The 23,062-nt window shown below is 44.7% G+C and overlaps 1 protein-coding gene across 5 annotated transcripts in view; it reads right to left on the minus strand.

Moving 5' to 3' along the window:
* The window catches only part of smoc2 (SPARC related modular calcium binding 2), an 82,447-nt gene that overhangs the window by 53,920 nt on the left and 5,465 nt on the right, over positions 1-23,062 (minus strand). For all 5 annotated transcript variants that reach the window (XM_064931955.1, XM_064931953.1, XM_064931957.1 and 2 more), the window contains exons 2-3: positions 6,501-6,663; positions 1,646-1,752 (exon numbers count right to left, since the gene is read on the minus strand). In XM_064931955.1, the coding sequence (XP_064788027.1) occupies positions 1,646-1,752; positions 6,501-6,663 (270 nt within the window). The remainder of the gene's footprint in view (positions 1-1,645; positions 1,753-6,500; positions 6,664-23,062) is intronic.

The following is a 23,062-nucleotide window of genomic DNA, read 5'->3' on the forward strand; positions in this document are numbered from 1 at the left end:
CATATCAGCATTTTGCTGCCTGTGTACAGATTTCATTTGTATCACTTTTCATTACAGCAATACTCTTTAAGATGCTCTTAAAACAAAACATTTCAGAAGTGAAGGAAAGGCTCCGGTACTAGAGCCCCTGTAGTCTTAAAGTATGCAAGTTATTTAAGAGCAAGTGTGTTAGTTTTGTATTGATTCATTCAAATCCTTCCATATTTAGAACAGCTGAACAATAAAATAAATGAACTGTGGCATCGGTAGTAGTCATAAATATCAATTCTAGTCACAAAATTGACTAACAACTGTAACTAGTGGGATACATTTGGTCACTAAGTATTTTCCAAAACAAAGATTTTGTGAAAATGACATTACTGATTTCCTGGGATATTTGAGGGTTGGGTTTGGAATTCAATCATGCCCGCTAACTCGGGACAGCTGCCTTGCAGCACAAATGATAGGAGCATGCTGCACACTACCAATTGTAGCAGCAGAATCAACCAACAGCCTGTCTGTCACGCCATGGTCGTAGTATATTGTGTTTGTCTTTATTTATTTGGTCAGGCCGGGGTGGGACATGGGTTTATTGTGGTGTGTTTTGTCTTGGGGTGTTGTTAGGTGTTGGGTGTGTGGCTTAGTGGGGGTATCTAGCTTAGTCTATGGCTGTCTAGAGTGGTTCTCAATCAGAGGCAGGTGTTTATCGTTGTCTCTGATTGGGAACCATATTTAGGCAGCCATATTCTTTGAGTATTTCGTGGGTGATTGTTCCTGTCTCTGTTGTCACCAGATAGGCTGTATAGGTTTTCACGTGCCGTTTGTTGTTTTTGTATTGTTCGTGTTTTTTTTCATCGTCATTAAACATGTCTCAAAAATACCACGCTGCATTTTGGTCCGCTTCTCCTTCACCAGACGAGAACCGTTACACTGTCAATTTCTTTACAGACAGCAGAACTACCAAATTGAGTAATTAGCGCACATAGCCTGGGGACTTGTTTGAATGACATGAGACAACATTCAATAAGTATCACCTCATGCAGTTAATTGTTTCAACTGTGTGTTAAATGAGATTGGTTAAGATTTGCATGGCAGGCCACACTCCAAGTGTACCTAAATAGTTAATTGCTCAACCCGAAGTGTAAAACAGGTATGTTCTTGAAACATGAGGTTGTTTTTAGAATCTTTGAACTGCTAATCTGTTTTGTTTTATATTGCTTTTTTCACAATAACTCAAGTTTTATTCTCAATTCATTTCTTAAGGTGACTGACGGCCTTGTCAACAATACCAAATAATTCAAAATCCAATCTACATTGTCAGTGTTTCCCAATCCTGTCCTTGAGTGTCCCCAGTGATTCTACATATTTGATAAACAGAACTAACACACCTGATTAAGTTCTGGAATTTATAGCCAAGCAGGTAAGCATGCTGTACCAGTAACCAAAAGGTTGCTGGTTCAAATCAAGGTGGAAAAATCTGTTGATGTTCCCTTGACCAATGCACTAAACCCAAATTGCTCATGTAAGTCACTCTGGAAAAGAGTGTCTGCTAAGATTACTAAAAAAGTGAATGTTAAAATATATAAAATACTTGAAATGGCTGAGGGTACTCGAGGGGAGGATTGAGAAATGCTGATCTAGCTCCTATAATTGCACTCTATCTTACCTCACTGTATGTTCCGTCTGGGTTGCAGACAGGTACAAACACCTGAGGGAAGAGCTTCTTGGCCTGCTGTTCCGTGTACTTCTTCTCTGCCACACATCTGGATGTATCTGCAGCACAGACATCATAATCATCACACATCCAATAATCCAACCAATCATATACTAAACTAAATAATAATCCAACCAATCATATAATAAACAATAAAATATCTCAACCAATCATATGTCTATAAAACACTGTTTATAAAAACAACTAGGCTGGAATTCAATCCAATCCATGTTTGACATAAGGTAAGGTAATTGACTTAAGGTAATTTCCGATTGAGCCCATTTTTCCAGCGCTTACCATGAATGTGATACACACGGACATCGGGGAAAATGCCATTGGCTGTTCAGTGCACATTGGCTGTTCAGTGCACTGCGCTATGAATTGAATTGCAGCCCTACTGTCTGGGCAACAGAAACCATAACAATCATTGCATGTCCAGCAAGAGCGGACACACTCAACCTCAACAAGAATCCAGCTAGTCATATCTACATGTAGGCTTCAAATACTCTGTTAAAATCCACTAGTTAAAAAAACTTGTGAGTTTTATGACATTCACTAAAAAGCCAAGACAATAAATATGGTTAAAAGACAGAGGGAGACGTTGAATCACATATTCATATTATGAAGAGAGGAAAGAGAAAGAAAGACTAAGACAGAGGGGAAATAATTAAATCTGTTTCGGAAGTGGCAGATTCTTGTGTCTTGTGGCTGGGAATCGAACCAACATCGGCATCTATTAGTAGCAGACAGGCCTCTGCACCAGCCAGTCCAATGGCCAAGTGGTAAAGCCATTACGGGGCTGGACAGATCACTTTCCCTCTTTCTCCTGGAGTACATTCCAGTCTTGGCCTAGCTCAGAAAAGGGCTGATGCACGGGAAAAAAAATTTGGAAGGTCGGAACGTTGGGATGTCCACCTCTTCCTTTCTCTCTAAACCCCACTCCATCTCTTCACACTCTAAACCCCACAGCATCCTCTCTCTCTCTCTCTCTCTCTCTATCTCTCTCTCTCTCAACCCCATTCTCTAGACCCCACTCCATCTCTCTCATTCTCTTTCCCTCCCTCTCTTTAAACCCCACTCCAAAACAGTTTAGATTCTGGTCACTTATTTTTTCTCTCCTGGCCTTTAAAGGGTTCTTGGATGTAAAAATGGGTCCTATTTTTCTTCTCTTATGGTAATGGCCTCAGATCAGATTGCCCTGTCAGGAGCTATAGTGGATGGTGTGTTGATGCCACAGCTGACTATTACTATGTGTGACACATTACCCATAATGCAAACCTGGCTGGCTGGTTCGAATCAAGTGAAAACAATGACGCATGCTAAAACGTTTAAAAGTTGTCTCCAGTATGGTGAGGAGGCTCTTTGTCGCTGGCTCTTTGTTGCTCGTCCATTAGAGGGAGAAGGAGAGAAAGCGTGCTGGTTTATTTCAGCCTGAGTGTTTGTGTGTGTGTGTGCACCATGTCACAGGCGTGGAAGAGGGGGCAAGGCAAGACAATGTTCCAGAGGGAGTGAAACAGGGACTTAAAGTTAGCTTCAGTGGAAAAAACCCAAACCTCTCGTCCTTCACTAGGGGGCTCCAACCAAATACCCGACGACTGGAAAAAATGACAGGACAGTTGAATCATCTGAGCTCTGCTTTGTGATAGAAAACAAATGTGGTGCCAGTCTTGCCTTACCCGCCATCCCAAATGCACAAACACAACTCTGTGCTTCCAAATGCCGCCTAGTCTCTGCTGACCTCTGGGTTATTTCTGGTCCCGACTGGCCTGGGCTTCAGTCTGGAAAAGTCACTTTGTGTGTCTTGCCCCAAGGAATGGATGGGGTTTTAGACTCCCCAGCTTCTATGTTATTTACTCATACAATAGGACTTTCATGGACCCTTGTCCCTTTCAGCCCTCCTAGCTGGAATCCTCCATTCTCTCTCCTGCCTTTCTTTGTTGGCCACATCCAGATGTCCCTCTCAAAGCAGTTGCCGTGGCAACCCAGCACAAGCATAAATGCGAAAAATGTTTTTTTTGTCATGTTACGTATTTTATTTTTTTTGCAGCAGGGCAGATTGGCCATCTGGCAATTCTGACAAATGCCAGATGGGCTGGACAATTATTTTTGGGGGTGGGTTTGTCGGAATTGACACCCCTAAAATATATTTTTTATATAAAAGGTGACATGGCCCATAAGCCTGTTAATATTTTTTTTTATTACGATTTTTGCACAATTTCTTTGTTAAACTAATCTATAATGAGCCTTTGGCTGCTCAGTGGGCAACGGCCGGCTCGGTTCTCTGACTGAGCTGAGGTCACGCAAACTCACATTCAAAGTCAAACGCGGCATCAGCAAAGAGATCTGCTCCGACTCTGTCATCAATTAGGCAGCCAAGATCATGGATCATAAAACATTTTTAAAAGGTACCTATAAATGCAGAAAGAGCACATTATACATGGTCAACTCACTCAAAACGTCCTGTTTTTTTGGGCGGCTAAAACCATGAATTGGTCAAAGAGTAAAGTGCATTATCTTCGTAATTTCTGTAATGAAAGTGCCAATTAGACTATAGTTGCTATATTTTACTGTCAAAATAGGACTCCAGAATTTCAAGATTTATTTTGTGTTCAATAGAGATGAATTGCCGCTGTGCTTGTTTCACTGGAGCCTGCTGCTGTGATGAGGGAGCCACTCTCCTCTCCCTCCATGAGCTCGAGTGAAAAATTTGTTCTGGTCGTATAACATTTCAAAATGCAATTGCAGGAAAAACACAGCTTTGGATGCTTTGTCCCTGTCAGAGCGGAGGGTCTCCGCTTTCTGTAGGAATCATTTACATTTCTCAACTCTCAATATTCCACTCAATAGCATCTATTTTACAACCAAGATATTTGATATGGCTTTGAGATTTGGAGTGCCGCGCGGCCATAGGCATATATAGGTCTCATGGATAATAGCCTACAGCTGTGTGTTTTTTTTAGGACATTACATTTACGGGTGGATCAATGTTTGCAATTAATGTTACAAATGTTACAAATCCAATCTGTGCAATATGTTATGAATTGGTTGTGCTTAAGATCCCAGAGTGCATATTTAATGTCATTTGAGCTTTCACTTCATCAGGTGTTGAACCCCAAATGTTAATATCCTGATATTAGTTAGTGTACATAAAGATGTACGTAATTCATCTCTATTGAACACAAAATAAATCTTGAAATTCTGGAGTCCTATATTGACAGTAAAATATAGCAACTATAGTCTAATTGTCAACCCAAAATTCATGACAATCACCTTATTAGGTTGCACATCAAAATAAATTGAATCATGCATTTCTGCTTGGACGTGTTAGATTGAACAACTTATGTCTTGAATACATTAGTAGTCCATTTATTACACTTCCTAATAAAGAACTATTAATTATTTTATAAGATGATTACTCATGACTCTCAGTCCGACAAAATCAAGGGGCTGGTGCCACCAACTGTAGAAGATAGTGGCACCAGTGACACCAGGGTAAAATATTAGTCTGGAGCCCTGTAATAGTAGGTGTTGATTCAGGGGATCTGATTCAACAGATAACAGCGCACTAATTTGCAATATAGCCTAAGTCGTTAGCTTGGCATTTGTAACGTATACAGCTTAAGCAGACATTCAAAAAGAGGCACAATGTGACAGGATAGAAGATGCCAAGATAGATAGAGAGCACGACAGGGAGGCAAACAAAGGTGAGTTGGTGGCCCGCGCATTGATGTGGGCAGGTGTGGATAATATGTTAGGGCCGAATTTTTGTCCAAGTCCGCCCCTGCCCGCAATCCTCCCCTGTTACTTTCTAGTGAGTGCAGCAGAGGAGTAGGAGGTGCAGAATTGGGGGTGCTAGGATTCTATGGGGTCTTCCTACCACCACTCGCACAATGAGTGGGTCTGTGAGCTGCTTGACCTTGTTGGGTTCTGATTGCATTACGCTTTACATCCCAAATCTGCCATCGGTCCCATATATGTCTATGCTAGCATGCATATATAATCTATATAATGAAAACGACCCCATTAACTCTTGTCAAGGCATTTCATTCAGACACCAGGCACATCATTTATTCTGTTCCATAAGACGGAGGATGAAAAAATCTGTTTCTAATCGATGAGGATGCTTCACCCATAGTTTGACATTGTGATTGGATAGAAAGGAAAGGAAATAATGTAAAAATAAACATAAAGCAAAGGGGGAACAATGTTGCAGGATACACACATATACACATCTAATACAAATCATTCAAGAACTTCATCAACGCAAATAAACTAGAATGGTGTTCATTCTTCTACACGTCGACTGTCTACACTTTTACCTGCCAATTATCCTTTCATCATCCCTCAAGTTAGACTTATTATAGCACAAAAAAACATAACACTTTTAAAACATTGATGGGGAGTTGGGAACTTGTCCTGTATAATGCATGACTAGTAGCTACACACAAACCTATAAGACCAAACCAGCAGAATTCACTTTACATTATACTGTCTATAGGCCTGCCTGTGTCAACTCCAGTTGTCATCCCAGTGCTCAAAGAATATATATATATTTTTTTACCTTTATTTTACTAGGCAAGTCAGTTAAGAACAAATTCTTATTTTCAATGACAGCCTAGGAACAGTGGGTTAACTGCCTGTTCAGGGGCAGAACGACAGATTTTGTACCTTTTCAGCTCGGGATTTGAACTTGCAACCTTTCAGTTACTCGTCCAATGCTCTAACCACTAGGCTACCCTGCCACCCCATTATGCTGAAATGAAGTTTCTGCTGTGACCCGGGGCTCATTTGCGAGGCTCCGCCTAACCTTTGCATGGCCCTCGGATGACCTCCAGCTGGGGGTCTCGGCACTTGGCACGGAGGAACTCGCAGCGTGATGAGAAGGTCCTGCCGTCCGACGCGCACAGGGGCTTCCTGGGACCACCAGTACACTCCATGTTACACTCCTTATCCTGCTCCACACGCAGAAACTGAGAGAGAAAGGAAAGAGATGGAGGGAGAGGCAAGAGGGAGATATGGACAGAAAGGAAGATGAGAGTAGAGAGAAAAGGAGACAGAAAGACAGAGAGCAAGATAGTTTGAGAAAGGGACAGAAACAAGAGAGAAGTGTTAAACATGTTGAAAATCATTACACTGAATAATTTCATTGACCTCTCTGACAAAACAGTTTAATCTTCTCAAGCAGCAGGTGTGATTTCAAAGGGATGCACAGTATGTAGCCTAAATACACGGTGTAATTGGGGCCTGTGTATAGGCATATGCCTTGCAGAACCATATTGTGAGACTCTTATTCCAACAAGGTACAGCTGTCCATTCATTGCCTAAACCAAATATCGTAATTGAAAGTTCCTTTTTTAGCAGTGTTTTCTAGTCATTACTCGTGGTAAAAAGAAAACAAGCATAACATCCTCTCAATGATATACAACCACACAGACACCCTGATGAAACCGTCTCTATCACAGGACCGAGGAGAAGCTTGTCAGTCACAAGGAGTAGCCATGCCCTGTCTTGTCCCGGGGGTGAGGGGGTTGAGGGGGAGGGGAGCTGGATCAGACTTGAGTGACGCTTCCTGCTTGCCTTTTTTTCGTGCCAACACCTGCGCAGGAATTCACCTGAAATCGCTCCAGATTCCCGATGGATGTTTGACTGAGGCATGAAAAGAGAGCAAGAAGGATGCAGCCTCCTGGCTGAACGCATCAGATCACCTGTGTCAATGCCACCATTGTGTCTGCCCACCGCAAACTGAAACCCCCTCGCTGGTCCACACAAAGAAGCAGGCAACAGGCTGTGACTGCTACAATGAATGGAAAGACACTGAATGAGAAAGTGTCTAAATAAAATAGAAGTCTTGAGGGTTTTGTGTGACTTAGAGTACAAATGTGTGGGTTTTCATGGTGTTGGCTTGATTCTTGCATGTTCTGTATGATATTCAGGTGGATTGAATGGTGAAAACACACTGTTTTGTGCCCTCTCCTGTCTCCAGAACACACGCAGCTGTTGGTTTTATTTCAATCCAATAGTAAATGCCTGTTTGTGGACTTAACTGTCCTTTCCTGACACTTGAATTCTATTGTATCTGAAGTCATGTAAATATTGGACCACTCACAATAAACACAAACTGTTTTTTGTTTAAGTTGTCATTGTAGGTACGCACACATACACATGCAGTATACACACTCCTGAACAGCCGTAACCTCCAACACCCTCACACCCACCCACCCTCACACCCACCCACCCTCACACCCACACACACACGCCTACAAGTTACCCACAGCAAATAAATCCATTGTTAGCGATCAAATGACAGGGCAGCGGGCCTAGAAAGATGAAAAAGGAAACATCATCCATATAGGTGGACGGGATGATCACTAATAAAATAAATTAGCTTTGTCTGACATGTAACAAATGAAGAGAGACTTGACGTGCCGAGGGTTTAGGGTTGTTAGCAGATGGGCCTCTAACAGTGCTCAGAAGAGGAGAGCTGGAGGGGCTGCACTGCACCTGGAAGAGCGCTAGCCTGGATCACGGCATCGCCCATGGCCGGGGGAGACAACCCCCTCTGTCATCTTTGATCATAAATCTCCCAGGGAGGAATCAGAAGAGAGAGGCCAGTTGAAACACATTGAGAAAGAGAGAGGATCCACGAGGGAAGACTTGGATTAAATAAATAAAAATATATTTTTACAAGCCCCTGTCTTTCTGTCTGTCTTGCTTTTCTTCCCTCGCTGCCTTTAAACTGATGCGTTGTCATTCTTTAAAAAAACATTGATCTGGAAGCAAAAGGGAGTAGAGGAGATGAGATGGTGGAATAAAATGTTTGCACGTGCTACAGGGGCCCCACGTCTGTTTTCACAAACACACCCTGTGTCTGAGTCACGACTACAGTCTCTGCAGCCTTTCTTTTTTCCCTCCTCCTTCTCCCCTCTCTTACCCACTTGGGATACTATCTTCTGGATTGGGAGATAAATTATTGTCAGTGAATCTTTTAAGCCCACTTCCTCTGTCTTGGTTTTCTTTTACTGATCTATGCAAAACATCCATGTGAATGTTCATCCAATTTATGAATATCATCTCGAGAAGAAAAGAGGAGGGCTTGTTGCCCATTTCTGAGTGTGTTGGGGGTCTATCCCTAACCCCCCTTCTCTTCCTTCATGTCTCTCATCTCTCAGTTTCTTGGATCGTCTGCACCACTGCTTCTGACTGACAGTCTCCCACAGTCTTGGGTCAGAGAACTCTCTCACCCCCTCCCTCCTTCCTTCCCCCCCTCCTCCCTCACTGTCTTCCCTTCCCATCGTACAGAAACAACATCTCCCATTAGGGCTTTCCCCTGCAGCTGTGACCTCCATGCACCCGGCCGCTCTCTTTCACAGCTCCCCGTCACATAAAGGGCAGGAGGCAAGAAAGACTGGGCAGAAAATGGCTTTCTTCAAGACCACAGCCGTAGCGGGCCAGGATCAGCTCTGACAATGATCAGTCTGTGTGTCCTCCAGACTTCAACCCAGACCCACTCCACCACAGCAGGCTAGCAGCCCCAGAGCCCCACCACAGCCCAGAGTGCTACTGCTGCTGCCCACCTAGAGAACCAGACCAGATCATCATTTTCAACCACAGCCAGTGGGCCTGACACTCCCCTGACATATCACTCCAACCTCATGGCAACCATCACACACCATAACAGGGCCTGGGCTACAATATGATGGATTGTCCACTGCATCCCCACTGGGCACAAATGTCAATTCAATGTCTATTCCACGTTGTTTAACATTTTTTTAAATTATGTGGGAACAATGTTGATTCAACCAGTGTGTGCCCAGTGGGTCTGCTACAACTAAGTGCATATCTCCGCCCTCCACTCTACTGTGACTTACGACTTCTTCATAGAAGGAGAAGAAGAGAATTCATGTAAGACAGACCACTTGGTGTGGCTTGAGTCCTTTTCATGTACCCTTTTAATGTGTCCACTTCTCTCTCTTTTTAGTCTGTGTCCTTTCTATGCTATTTCCTTAATCTCTGTTGGAAGAAGCTTTTTGCATCTGCTAAAATAATGCAATAAGAGGTTTGAAGATAACGAGGGGGGATCGAGAAAGGGAGTGGGTGTGAGAGAGAGGATTTTTCTTTTCTAGACCAACCAGCATACAAATCAAATCCTATTACCTCCCCTGGCTTTGCAGCTTTTTGGGATTGAATGGAGTGGTCTGGAGGCGAAGCTCCAGCAGAGAGCACATTGAAGCCCAATAAGGGCCTTCTGGGCTGGGGTGCCCCCTCTTCTATTGCCCCGAGAGGCCCCTCACACCACGTCCCCGTACAGTCAATGGGGGCCCCAGCTGAGAGCCGTCACAAACGCGTTAAATCGCCTTGGCGGGGGTTTCCTGCACCACCGCTTGGATGCAAAGGAGATCATTAGTTTCCAGAATGGTGGACAGGGAAGAAATTGACAGCTTTTTAACCAGGCTATTAACTCAATCAAAGGCAAAGGCGTTTAATTGCTGTGAAAGATGTAAAAAGTAAGAAGGCAAAAAAAGAAAAGAGAAATCTGTGAAAGGCCGCTGGTAGTTTTTTATTTGAGGTTTTTTTTAAGTAAAGAAATGTTTGCAGGTGCTAGGTTTCGTGAATGACAAGGGGGCAATAGAGGCCATGTGTTAAGTTAAAGCATGATTTTTCTTTTTATAGGTTTGTGCCAGAGGCAGGCATTGTTCTACAAGTTCTTATCCGATTTAAACACAATTCTAGACAGGTCTAACACCTTTCACAGTACAATGACAAAAACATAACCTACCCAGGAATAACATACAGTGCCTTGCGAAAGTATTCGGCCCCCTTGAACTTTGTGACCTTTTGCCACATTTCAGGCTTCAAACATAAAGATATAAAACTGTATTATTTTGTGAAGAATCAACAACAAGTGGGACACAATCATGAAGTGGAACAACATTTATTGGATATTTCAAACTTTTTTAACAAATCAAAAACTGAAAAATTGGGCGTGCAAAATTATTCAGCCCCCTTAAGTTAATACTTTGTAGCGCCACCTTTTGCTGCGATTACAGCTGTAAGTCGCTTGGGGTATGTCTCTATCAGTTTTGCACATCGAGAGACTGAATTTTTTCCCATTCCTCCTTGCAAAACAGCTCGAGCTCAGTGAGGTTGGATGGAGAGCATTTGTGAACAGCAGTTTTCAGTTCTTTCCACAGATTCTCGATTGGATTCAGGTCTGGACTTTGACTTGGCCATTCTAACACCTGGATATGTTTATTTTTGAACCATTCCATTGTAGATTTTGCTTTATGTTTTGGATCATTGTCTTGTTGGAAGACAAATCTCCGTCCCAGTCTCAGGTCTTTTGCAGACTCCATCAGGTTTTCTTCCAGAATGGTCCTGTATTTGGCTCCATCCATCTTCCCATCAATTTTAACCATCTTCCCTGTCCCTACTGAAGAAAAGCAGGCCCAAACTATGATGCTGCCACCACCATGTTTGACAGTGGGGATGGTGTGGTCAGGGTGATGAGCTGTGTTGCTTTTACGCCAAACATAACGTGTTGCATTGTTGCCAAAAAGTTCAATTTTCATCTGACCAGAGCACCTTCTTCCACATGTTTGGTGTGTCTCCCAGGTGGCTTGTGGCAAACTTTAAACAACACTTTTTATGGATATCTTTAAGAAATTGCTTTCTTCTTGCCAACTCTTCCATAAAGGCCAGATTTGAGCAATATACGACTGATTGTTGTCCTATAGACAGAGTCTCCCACCTCAGCTGTAGATCTCTGCAGTTCATCCAGAGTGATCTCTTGGCCTCTTGGCTGCATCTCTGATCAGTCTTCTCCTTGTATGAGCTGAAAGTATAGAGGGACGGCCAGGTCTTGGTAGATTTGCAGTGGTCTGATACTCCTTCCATTTCAATATTATCGCTTGCACAGTGCTCATTGGGATGTTTAAAGCTAGTCATTTAGGTCAACATTGGATCATTCAGAGATACTCACTGAACTTCTGGAGAGAGTTTGCTGCACTGAAAGTAAAGGGGCTGAATAATTTTGCACGCCCAATTTTTCAGTTTTTGATTTGTTAAAAAAGTTTGAAATATCCAATAAATGTCGTTCCACTTCATGATTATGTCCCACTTGTTGTTGATTCTTCACAAAATATACAGTTTTATATCTTTATGTTTGAAGCCTGAAATGTGGCAAAAGTTCGCAAAGTTCAAGGGGGCCGAATACTTTCGCAAGGCACTGTAAGTGGCACATTGTTCAGCTGCCTAACAACATCAAGAGGGCATCGACAAATGTTTTAGGCAGCGAACATAACGTTATGACTATAACTATAGTTCCCTGAAGGAGGGAAACGAGGTACAATATACTATGGGGTCATACTCTCGCGACTTTGATTGAATGATCTACAATCATGCCTGACTAGGCCAATGATATCCGTGCCTTGCTGGAGGCCCTGCCCTCCACAGGTGATAAGCGTGAGGCTAGGATTCATTCTTTAAATGCTTTATACAGCTCTTCAAGGAGCCCAGGAATGGGCGACGCCGGGCCAAACAGGTGTTGTACCTCGTTTTCCTCCTTCAAGTAACAGTAGTTATAGTCATAACATTACGTTCCCTTTCAGTCAGTCAACTCGGTACAACATACTATGGGGAAATGTAATCATGCCCCAGGCCGACCCCAATGAATACTATAAATGAAACGTCCCTTGGCAGACCACCCACTCCTGACCCAGCCAGATGCATCAGTCTGGGTATTGCACACAAGGTGCGCTGCTTATTGACTTTCCCCTGTCAAAGCCTTAAGGACACTGTGGGCTACACTGGGTACAGTGACATCCAAGCAATAAAACCTCACAAAAATGTGTGGTGATACTCAACTCGCCGCAGCACAAATATCTCCTACAGTCAACCCTTAAAACAATGGGCAATGTGACCTCTGTTGCTCTTCAGAAGCAAAAGGAGGCGGCGAGATGGGAAATAGCCCAAAGCTAAGGACCTTGGCCCGGTTGCATAAAACATCTCAAGTATTCCCTTAAGGGTTTTACCTTAAGGAATATTTTGACCTTACCTAAGGGAATTGTTTAAGGATGTTGCATAGAGCCCCTCAAACATTTTCCTTAGGTAAGTGGCATACTTAACTGTTTTTACAGTAGTTTGTAGGCATGCATGGCAGAAAGAGTGTCTGGTTACCATGGATACGGCCTGATTCACTGACTAAACATCTCAAAGAAATCACATTTATCTTAGTAGACAAATTAATCAGAAGATAATAAAACACGTCTCTTTTTAGTTACTTTTTTCTCAACTATTACTTTCTAGCCAGCTAGCTAATATTAGCCTACCTCAATACAACTTGGATTTTGCTTGGAAACATAACATTTAAAAAGAAGGGAAATAATTAGTAGGAAAACCTTTTGTCATGATGTCGCCAGATTGACTTTAGATGCAGTATAACTTTAGCCAGCTAACTAAGATTGAGGGGACCACTGTATTTTAGCTAGCTAACATTAGCATTGCTAGCTATTTTTGAAAAACTTTTCTCGTAACAGAAATGGCAACATTTGTCACGACTCCTACCGAAGGTGGCTCCCCTTCCTGTTCGGGTGGCGTGTGACCGCGTTAAGGCCGTGCGTAATTGGCCGACTCCAACCACAGTGAAGGAAGTGCAGCGGTTCTTAGGGTTTGCCAATTACTACCGGAGGTTTATCCGGGGTTTTGGCCAGGTAGCGGCCCCCATTACCTCACTGATGAAGGGGGGGCGGCTGCGTTTGAGGTGGTCGGCAGAGGCTGACAGAGCCTTCAATAGGTTGAAGGCGCTATTCACAGATGCCACCGTGTTGGCGCACCCAGACCCCTCTTTAGCATTCATAGTGGAGGTGGACGCGTCCGGGGCTGGGGTGGGTGCCATGCTATTACAGCGCTCGCTTGGTGTCCGCGATCAACTGATTCGGTGGGCTCACACCCTACCCTCTTCGGGTCATCGTGGTGTGGCGAGGACAGTGTGGGATCTCAGGGGGAAGTATTGGTGGCCCACCTTGGCTAGGGACGTTAGGTTCTGTGTCTCTTCCTGTTCGGTGTTTGCCCAGAGTAAGGCTCCTAGGCACCTTCCTAGAGGGAAGTTACAGCCCCTCCCCGTTCCACAACGGCCATGGTCTCACTTGTCAGTGGATTTCCTGACCAATCTTACCCAGTCTCAGGGGAACACTACGGTCCTGGTTGTTGTGGATCGGTTTTCTAAGTCCTGCCATCTCCTCCCATTGCCCGGTCTCCCTACAGCCCTACAGACTGTGGAGGCGCTATTTACCCACGTCACACCGTAGTGCCGGAGGACATCATCTCTGATCGAGGTCCCCAGTTGACGTCTCGGGTTTTGAGGGCGTTTATGGAGCGTCTGGGGGTCTCTGTCAGCCTGACCTCCGGTTATCACTCCGAGAGTAATGGGCAGGTGGACAGAGTAAACCAGGAGGTGGGTAGGTTTCTGCGGTCGTATTGCCAGGACCAGCCAGGGGAGTGGTCTAGGTACGTCCCATGGTCGGAGTATGCCCAGAACTCACTCCGTCTATTAGGAACCTATCACCATTTCAGTGTGTGTTGGGCTACCAGCCGGTCCTGGCACCACGGCATCCGAGTCAGACCGAGGCTCCTGTGGTGGAGGAGTGGGTGCAGCGCTCCAAGGAGACATGGAGAGCCGTCCAGGAATCCCGCAAACAAGCCGGTGGATGGCAGAAGAGGAGTGCTGACTGCCACCGCAGTGAGGCCCCCATGTTTGTACCGGGGGACAGGTTCTGGCACTCGACCTGAAACCTACCCCTCTGCTTGCCCTGCCGGAAGCTGGGGCTGCAGTGTGTGGGGCCCTTCAAAGTCCTGAGGAGGATAAACGAGGTGTGTTATAGATTACAACTCCCTTCCTATTTTTGTATTAACCCCTCGTTTCATGTGTCTCTCCTCAGGCCGGTGGTAGCTGGTCCCCTGCAGGAAGGTGAGGTGTCTGAGGTCCCTCCGCCCCCTCTGGACATCGAGGGGTCCCCGGCGTACAGGATACGTGCCATTCTGGACTCGAGACGCCGAGTGAGGGGCCTGCACGTCTTGGACCCGTCACCGTTGAGGGATTTCCATCGCCTCCACCCGGATCGCTCTGCGCCTCGCCCTCCGGGTCGCCCTCGGGGCCGACGTCAGCGCACTGCGGGAGCCACGCGTCAGTGGGGGTACTGTCACGACTTCTACCGTGTGGCTCCCCTTCCTGTTCGGGTGGCACTCTGCGGTCGTCATCACCGGCCTACTAGCTGGACTGTTTGAGTCCCCGTGTTTGGGGCATTTGGATTTTGTGCGCCGTGTGTTTCGTGGGGTGGCTTATGTTCATCGTTAGTGCATTAAATAGCACTCCCCTGAACTCTCTGCTTCCTGCGCCTGACTTCACACCCACTACACCCAGATCTTTACAACATTGCTATCTCTCTAAAGTAAATTTGACGACAACACAATTTGGCAAAGTTTTTTTTCTAATAATTCTTTGCTTACTTTAGCAATGCCATCGTATTTCCATGCCACTCTAAGTTAGTGTAATTCAGACAAAACAGTCACATTAGCATCCGAGGTGCAACCCTTGTCTCTAGGGCACAAATAAATATTGAATGCAGCTATGGTGGTAGTAGCTAACTCTTGTCTGACTATAACAGTATACTAACTAGCAGCAACAAACTCAAACTAGCTCAGGGCCATAGCAAAACATGTCACAGTTGGTTGCATAATGTAACGTGTTTACCTAATACAATCTGGAGCCAGTCAGTCTACATCTGTAAAGCATAGAATTAGCTTCCAAATGAGATTACGTTATTTCTCAAGCTATGTTTATAACTGAGGGATGATGACAATTGTTGACCCTGTTTTCCTGTCAGACAAAGTGCACAGTTGGGTGTCAGATGGATCCCCTGGTCAGGAATACATCCCGGGACCTACCAGAAGGAGCAAAGGTGGGTATCATAGCATGTCCGGTAATGTGATTGCCATTGTTTCCAGAGTCTCCCTTGACTCCTACGAAAAGGACACGCCATCATCAGGCCTCTGACAGTGACCCGAGTTACTACCCTGATGACACAGGTGACTTCATCAACAATGACAGGTGAGGTGTGTTATATAAAAAGTTGTATTCAAAAATACCCGTCAAGATAAAATAGTTGGCCAATTACCCAGCCAAGCAGATAGAACTAGTACAGTAATTTTGGTTCTGAGGTATATTAGCAAAAAGCCTTGTCCTTTCTTTATAACAAAATGCAATTTACCACTTGGCTGTCTAATATATCACTATGTCACAGTCCCTCCCAGTCAACAACACCTCATAAGAATTGCCTGCTGCAGTTGATCGAGATATCTCCAGTTTGCAACCGAACATGCAGCATAGAAAGGACCAGCAAGGGAGCCCTCATCAATATCATGCAGACATGCCCTCGCTGTGAGCATGGCACCAGAGCTCAAACGCTTGCCTCTTATACGCATACAGCCTTCTCGTGGAGGACGCCTTTGGAGAAGGGACACTTTTCATTACACCCACATGTGGGAGACACAACCCTTTTGTTACCCATGAACACTGTGGAACTTTAGGTTGACAACTGTGTTCATGCACTAAGGTTTGCCTGAAGCCCAGTCCACACTGGGTTTTGGGGCACCAGCATCCGTGACGTACTCCGATTGGCAGTGCCCCTCGTTTTAGGCGGTAAGTGGCGTCCCGGTAACCGGCTGGCACCCAGCACTGAAGGTTATTGAAGGTTATCATACCCACCAGTCATAGGTACCATTGTCACATCACCTTGTAACCCAGCTGGAAAAGGGACATACAGCTCTGAAAAAGCTAATTTAATTCCCAGGAATCAAACCAATCGCCTATAAAACCCACTACCTGTATCACTAAGCACCTAATAGGGACGAGTGAGCTACAGGCACGAATCGTCTATTAATCCCAGTAACGAGCCACCTATGGGGGAGAGTGCCCCCTTGTAGACAGAGAGCGAATCTCCCAATTTATTACTCTCACCCTGGGAGATTGATATACCCTTTGAACCAGGTGAACACCAAGGAACGGGGGGGGGGTATCAGGGGGCTTTAAACACGGACAAGCTTGCAAACTAAGTTGTGTTTCCATGAGACTGTATTGGCTGGACAAAGCCCGGCCCCTTATGGACACAGGGGCTACGGCAATGGTTGACGTAGCACCCTGTTTGGCCATAACCCTACGTGGAGACACTGATGTCACAGTGATGTTTTTGTGCAGGGGCTCACCAGTCACTCAAACCTGTGCTAAGTTCCCTCGCTCCGAGGATTTCCCGAGCCAAGTGCTCGGAGTCTGCTTTCTCATCGGAGGTGCCCGCAAGCCCCACTTCCTCCACTCCCTCCATCTCCAGGAATTGGAAATAGGAATGTGATTGCCTTAATGCTGAGGGAAAGCTAGTAAGCTTAATTTGCCAGAAGTTATGCACGCTAACCAACTTTAACCATGATGAGGCTTCTAGTCTAGCTAGCTTCTTTGACCTCAGCACAATCCGTTTAGAATAACCAAGAAACTGAACGCTAGCTACGTATACTAAATAAGAGAGCTACCCAAGCAATTTCACCATTAGGAAGCCGGAATAGATGTCAGTAGCTAGCTCGACTCTGCAAGTTAGCTAACCTGGCTAGCATGCTATGCAGCGCTTGTTAGCTAGCCTGATCTCAAAAATCTACTTAAGACCGAATCACTGAGGTGGGACTTGAGCCTTCATCAAGACAAGACATACAAGACAACAAACGTGAGTATCTTTTAATTAATTTGTGCATGGTCGCAAACCCGAACTGGCTTGTTAGCCTTAGTTGTTTCGGACGCGTTAGCCATCTTACTTACTGCTATAGCCAGGCCAAACTATTCAAGAATAACTAATTGTTTGTGATTAGGAAACTTATAAGAACCATGCCAAATTCAGCACACAAAGTTATTGATAGTATGCTCTACCACTAAGGGACAGTTAAGTTGACACAATGTAAGACAGTTTTGTGTTACAATTGTTTGTTTAGTAAAGTGAATCGTTGCGTTTCACACCGAGGTGAAGAACATAATAATTGAAGGAATGAATTCGAGCCTCAAGCTTTATCACCTGTGGAAGGCAGGGCTTCCAGCGAGGTGCATATTTCGAGAGTGTGCGACTCCCCATAGTATTTTACCGAAGTTGATTACCTTAAAGGGAACTCCAATCGTCTTCTGGTTAATCAATATCTCCTGAGGCAAAACATTAAAGCCACTATGTCTCACCAGACCACAACCTAACACCACAACATTCAATGCTATATCTGTATATCTGTACTTCCGGCGCAGACAGAGATGGCCGCCTCGCTTCGCGTTCCTAGGAAACTATGCAGTCTTTTGTTTTTTTACGTGTTATTTCTTACATTAATACCCCAGGTCATCTTAGGTTTCATTACATACAGCCGAGAAGAACTACTGTATATAAGATCAGCGTCAACTCACCATCAGTACGACCAAGAATATGTTTTTCGCAACGCGGATCCTGTGTTCTGCCTTACAAACAGGACAACGGAATGGATCACATGCAGCGACCCAAAAAACGACTCCGAAAAAGAGGGAAACGTCTTCTGGTCAGACTACGGAGACGGGCACATCGTGCCCCACTTCCTAGCATTCTTCTTGCCAATGTCCAGTCTCTTGACAACAAGGTTGATGAAATCCGAGCAAGGGTAGCATTCCAGAGGGACATCAGAGACTGTAACGTTCAACGCTGGTCCGACCAAGCTGACTCCACACTCCAAGACTGCTTCCATCACGTGGACTGGGACATGTTTCGTATTGCGTCAAATAACAACATTGACGAATACGCTGATTCGGTGTGCGAGTTCATTAGAACGTGCGTTGAAGATGTCGTTCCCATAGCAACGATTAAAACATTCCCTAACCAGAAACCTTGGATTGATGGCAGCATTCGCGTGAAACTGAAAGCGCGAAACACTGCTTTCAATCAGGGCAAGGTGTCTGGTAACATGACTGAATACAAACAATGCAGCTATTCCCTCCATAAGGCTATCAAACAAGCTAAGCGTCAGTACAGAGACAAAGTAGAATCCCAATTCAACGGCCCAGACACAAGAGGCATGTGGCAGGGTCTACAGTCAATCACGGACTACAGGAAGAAATCCAGCCCAGTCACGGACCAGGATGTCTTGCTCCCAGGCAGACTAAATAACTTTTTTGCCCGCTTTGAGGACAATACAGTGCCACTGACACTGCCTGCAACGGAAAAATGCGGTCTCTCCTTCACTGCAGCCGAGGTGAGTAAAACATTTAAACGTGTTAACCCTCGCAAGGCTGCAGGCCCAGACGGCATCCCTAGCCGCGCCCTCAGAGCATGCGCGGACCAGCTGGCTGGTGTGTTTACGGACATATTCAATCAATCCCTATACCAGTCTGCTGTTCCCACATGCTTCAAGAGGGCCACCATTGTTCCTGTTCCCAAGAAAGCTAAGGTAACTGAGCTAAACGACTACCGCCCCGTAGCACTCACTTCCGTCATCATGAAGTGCTTTGAGAGACAAGGACCATATCACCTCCACCGTACCTGACACCCTAGACCCACTCCAATTTGCTTACCGCTCAAATAGGTCCACAGACGATGCAATCTCAACCTCACTGCACACTGCCCTAACCCACCTGGATGTGAGAATGCTGTTCATCGACTACAGCTCGGCATTCAACACCATAGTACCCTCCAAGCTCGTCATCAAGCTCGAGACCCTGGGTCTCGACCCCGCCCTGTGCAACTGGGTACTGGACTTCCTGACGGGCCGCCCCCAGGTGGTGAGGTGGTTGAGACATCTCCTCCCCGCTGATCCTCAACACTGGGGCCCCACAAGGGTGCGTTCTGAGCCCTCTCCTGTAGTCCCTGTTCACCCACGACTGCGTGGCCACGCACGCCTCCAACTCAATCATCAAGTTTGCGGACGACAAAACAGTGGTAGGCTTGATTACCAACAACGATGAGACGGCCTACAGGGAGGAGGTGAGGGCCCTCGGAGTGTGGTGTCAGGAAAATAACCTCACACTCAACGTCAACAAAACTAAGGAGATGATTGTGGACTTCAGGAAACAGCAGAGGGAACAGCCCCCTATCCACATCGATGGAACAGTAGTGGAGAGAGTAGCAAGTTTTAAGTTCCTCGGCATACACATCACAGACAAACTGAATTGGTCCACTCACACAGACAGCATCGTGAAGAAGGCGCAGCAGCGCCTCTTCAACCTCAGGAGGCTGAAGAAATTCGGCTTGTCACCAAAAGCACTCACAAACTTCTACAGATGCACAATCGAGAGCATCCTGGCGGGCTGTATCACCACCTGGTACGGCAACTGCTCCGCCCTCAACCGTAAGGCTCTCCAGAGGGTAGTGAGGTCTGCACAACGCATCACCGGGGCAAACTACCTGCCCTCCAGGACACCTACACCACCCGATGTTACAGGAAGGCCATAAAGATCATCAAGGACATCAACCACCCGAGCCACTGCCTGTTCACCCCGCTATCATCCAGAAGGCGAGGTCAGTACAGGTGCATCAAAGCTGGGACCGAGAGCCTGAAAAACAGCTTCTATCTCAAGGCCATCAGACTGTTAAACAGCCACCACTAACATTGAGTGGCTGCTGCCAACACACTGACACTGACTCAACTCCAGCCACTTTAATAATGGGAATTGATGGGAAATGATGTAAATATATCACTAGCCACTTTAAACAATGGTACCTTATATAATGTTACTTACCCTACATTATTCATCTCATATGCATACGTATATACTGTACTCTATATCATCGACTGCATCCTTATGTAATACATGTATCACTAGCCACTTTAACTATGCCACTTTGTTTACATACTCATCTCATATGTATATACTGTACTCGATACCATCTACTGTATCTTGCCTATGCTGCTCTGTACCATCACTCATTCATATATCCTTATGTACATATTCTTTATCCCCTTACACTGTGTATAAGACAGTAGTTTAGGAATTGCTAGTTAGATTACTTGGTTATTACTGCATTGTCGGAACTAGAAGCACAAGCATTTCGCTACACTCGCATTAACATCTGCTAACCATGTGTATGTGACAAATAAAATTTGATTCGATTTGATTTGATTCGATTTGATCTATTGTCTCACAAAGTTCTTTACATGTATTAACCATGTGAAGCATCTATGTAGGCCTTATAAAGGGTTTATGATGGCTTAATTTAATGAATGAGTTATTGTTTGTGTGACCAAATATAGCCTAAATACAATATCAGTTATCAGTCGAACGCCGCCCGAACAAGGAGAGGGACCGACTTCGACCGAACAAGGAGAGGGACCGACTTCGGCGGAAGTCGTGACACACTTAGGCTACTGTTAGTGGATTGAGCTCAGTGCACAACAATGGCTGTGAAAGTGGGATAAAATGCCTAATAATCAAAAACCTAAAACAATGTTAAATAATAAGATATGATCTCTGAAAGCTCATGCAAATAGTTACCACATTTGTCTGTGGTAAGCAATGAATACCTGTGGAGTTACAGTAACTCATTCTGGGGTGTTGTTTTAACACTGTAGGGTGTAAAGGCCTATTTGCATATTTATTTCCCAGGGTTCCTTTCAAGTAAATTTTAGAGGTAATTGTAGTACACATTACGTGTTTGCGAGTGACAGAAACATTATTGTTGCATTTCACAGCTTTCAGTCCTGCAATATTCAGCAAGTGAGTGGCTAAGTGAATATTTTATCATAAAGATTTAATTATTTATGACAAAATATTACTTTTTTTATCAATATCATACTTCGACAGCCTAGTGGTCTGAAAAACTTGGTTTGCAGGCCACATCGGCAAGTCATATTAGGATATCCAACCATTGGAACTTCAATCCCACTGGTGTTAACTCCATTAGAATCAAAAGTCAGATATAACACTCACAACACTTTTTACCTCAACGCTGAGATGTTAAAACAAACACACACACACCAAACACTGTTCCATCCCTCTGCCTCCACAAGGATAGAGTGCACACATATATCAGTGTGTGTGTATGTGTTTGTGCACGGCTAGTCTCTGCGAACAGTTGATGACGGAAGTTTACATGCACCTTAGCCAACTATATTTAAACTCAGTTTTCACAATTCCTGACATTTAATCCTATTAATAATTCCCTGTCTTAGTTCAGTTAGGATCAGCACTTTATTTTAAGAATGTGAAATGTCACAATAAAAGTAAGGATAATTATTTCTTTCAGCTATTATTTATTTCATTACATTCCCAGTGGGTCAGATGTTTACATACACTCAATTAGTATTTGGTAGAATTGCCTTTAAATTCTTTAACTTGGGTCAAACGTTTCCGGTAGCCTTCCACAAGCTTCCCACAATAAGTTGGGTGAATTTTGGCCCATCCTCCAGACAGAGCTGGAGTAACTGATTCAGGTTTGCAGGCCTCCTTGCTCGCACATGTTTTTTCAATTCTGCCCACAAATCATCTATAGGATTGATGTTAGGGCTTTGTGATGACCACTCCAATACCTTGACTTTGTTGTCCTTAAGCCATTTTGCCACAACTTTGGAAGTATGCTTGGGGTCATTGTCCATTTGGAAGATCCATTTGCAACCAAGCTTTTACTTCCTGACTGATGTCTTGAGATGTTGCTTCAATATATCCACATCATTTTCCTACCTCATGATGCCATCTATTTTGTGAAGTGCACCAGTGCCTCCTGCAGCAAAGCATCCCCACAACATGATGCTGCCACCCCCATGCTTCACGGTTGGGATGGTATTTTTTGGCTTGCAAGCGTCCCCCTTTTTCCTCCAAACAAAACAATGGTCATTATGGCCAAACACTTCTATTTTTGTTTCATCAAACCAGAGGACATTTCTCCAAAAAGTACAATATTTGTCCCCATGTGCAGTTATAAAACATATTCTGGCTTTTTTATGGCAGTTTTGGAGCAGTGGCTTCTTCCTTGCTGAGCGGCCTTTCAGGCTATGTCAATATAGGACTCGATTTACTGTGAATATAGATACCTGTGTACCTGTTTCCTCCAGCATTTTCACAAGGTCCTTTGCTGTGGTCTGGGATTGATTTGCACTTTTCGCACCAAAGTACATTCATCTCTAGGAGACATACTGCTCTTTCCTGAGCAGTATGACGGCTGCGTTGTCCCATGGTGTTGTCCCATAGTTGCATGCTATTGTTTGTACAGATGAACATGGTACCTTCAGGCTTTTATATTTGGTAGCACTTATGTGTTTTTCCTTTGCCTCCAACCCCTTTCGACGTGTGGAACGAATGTGGGTGGGGCTAGGTCTACATAAGGGTGCTAATTTTTT

This window comes from Oncorhynchus masou, chromosome 23 (assembly GCF_036934945.1).
Source record: "Oncorhynchus masou masou isolate Uvic2021 chromosome 23, UVic_Omas_1.1, whole genome shotgun sequence".
NCBI lineage: Eukaryota > Metazoa > Chordata > Actinopteri > Salmoniformes > Salmonidae > Oncorhynchus > Oncorhynchus masou.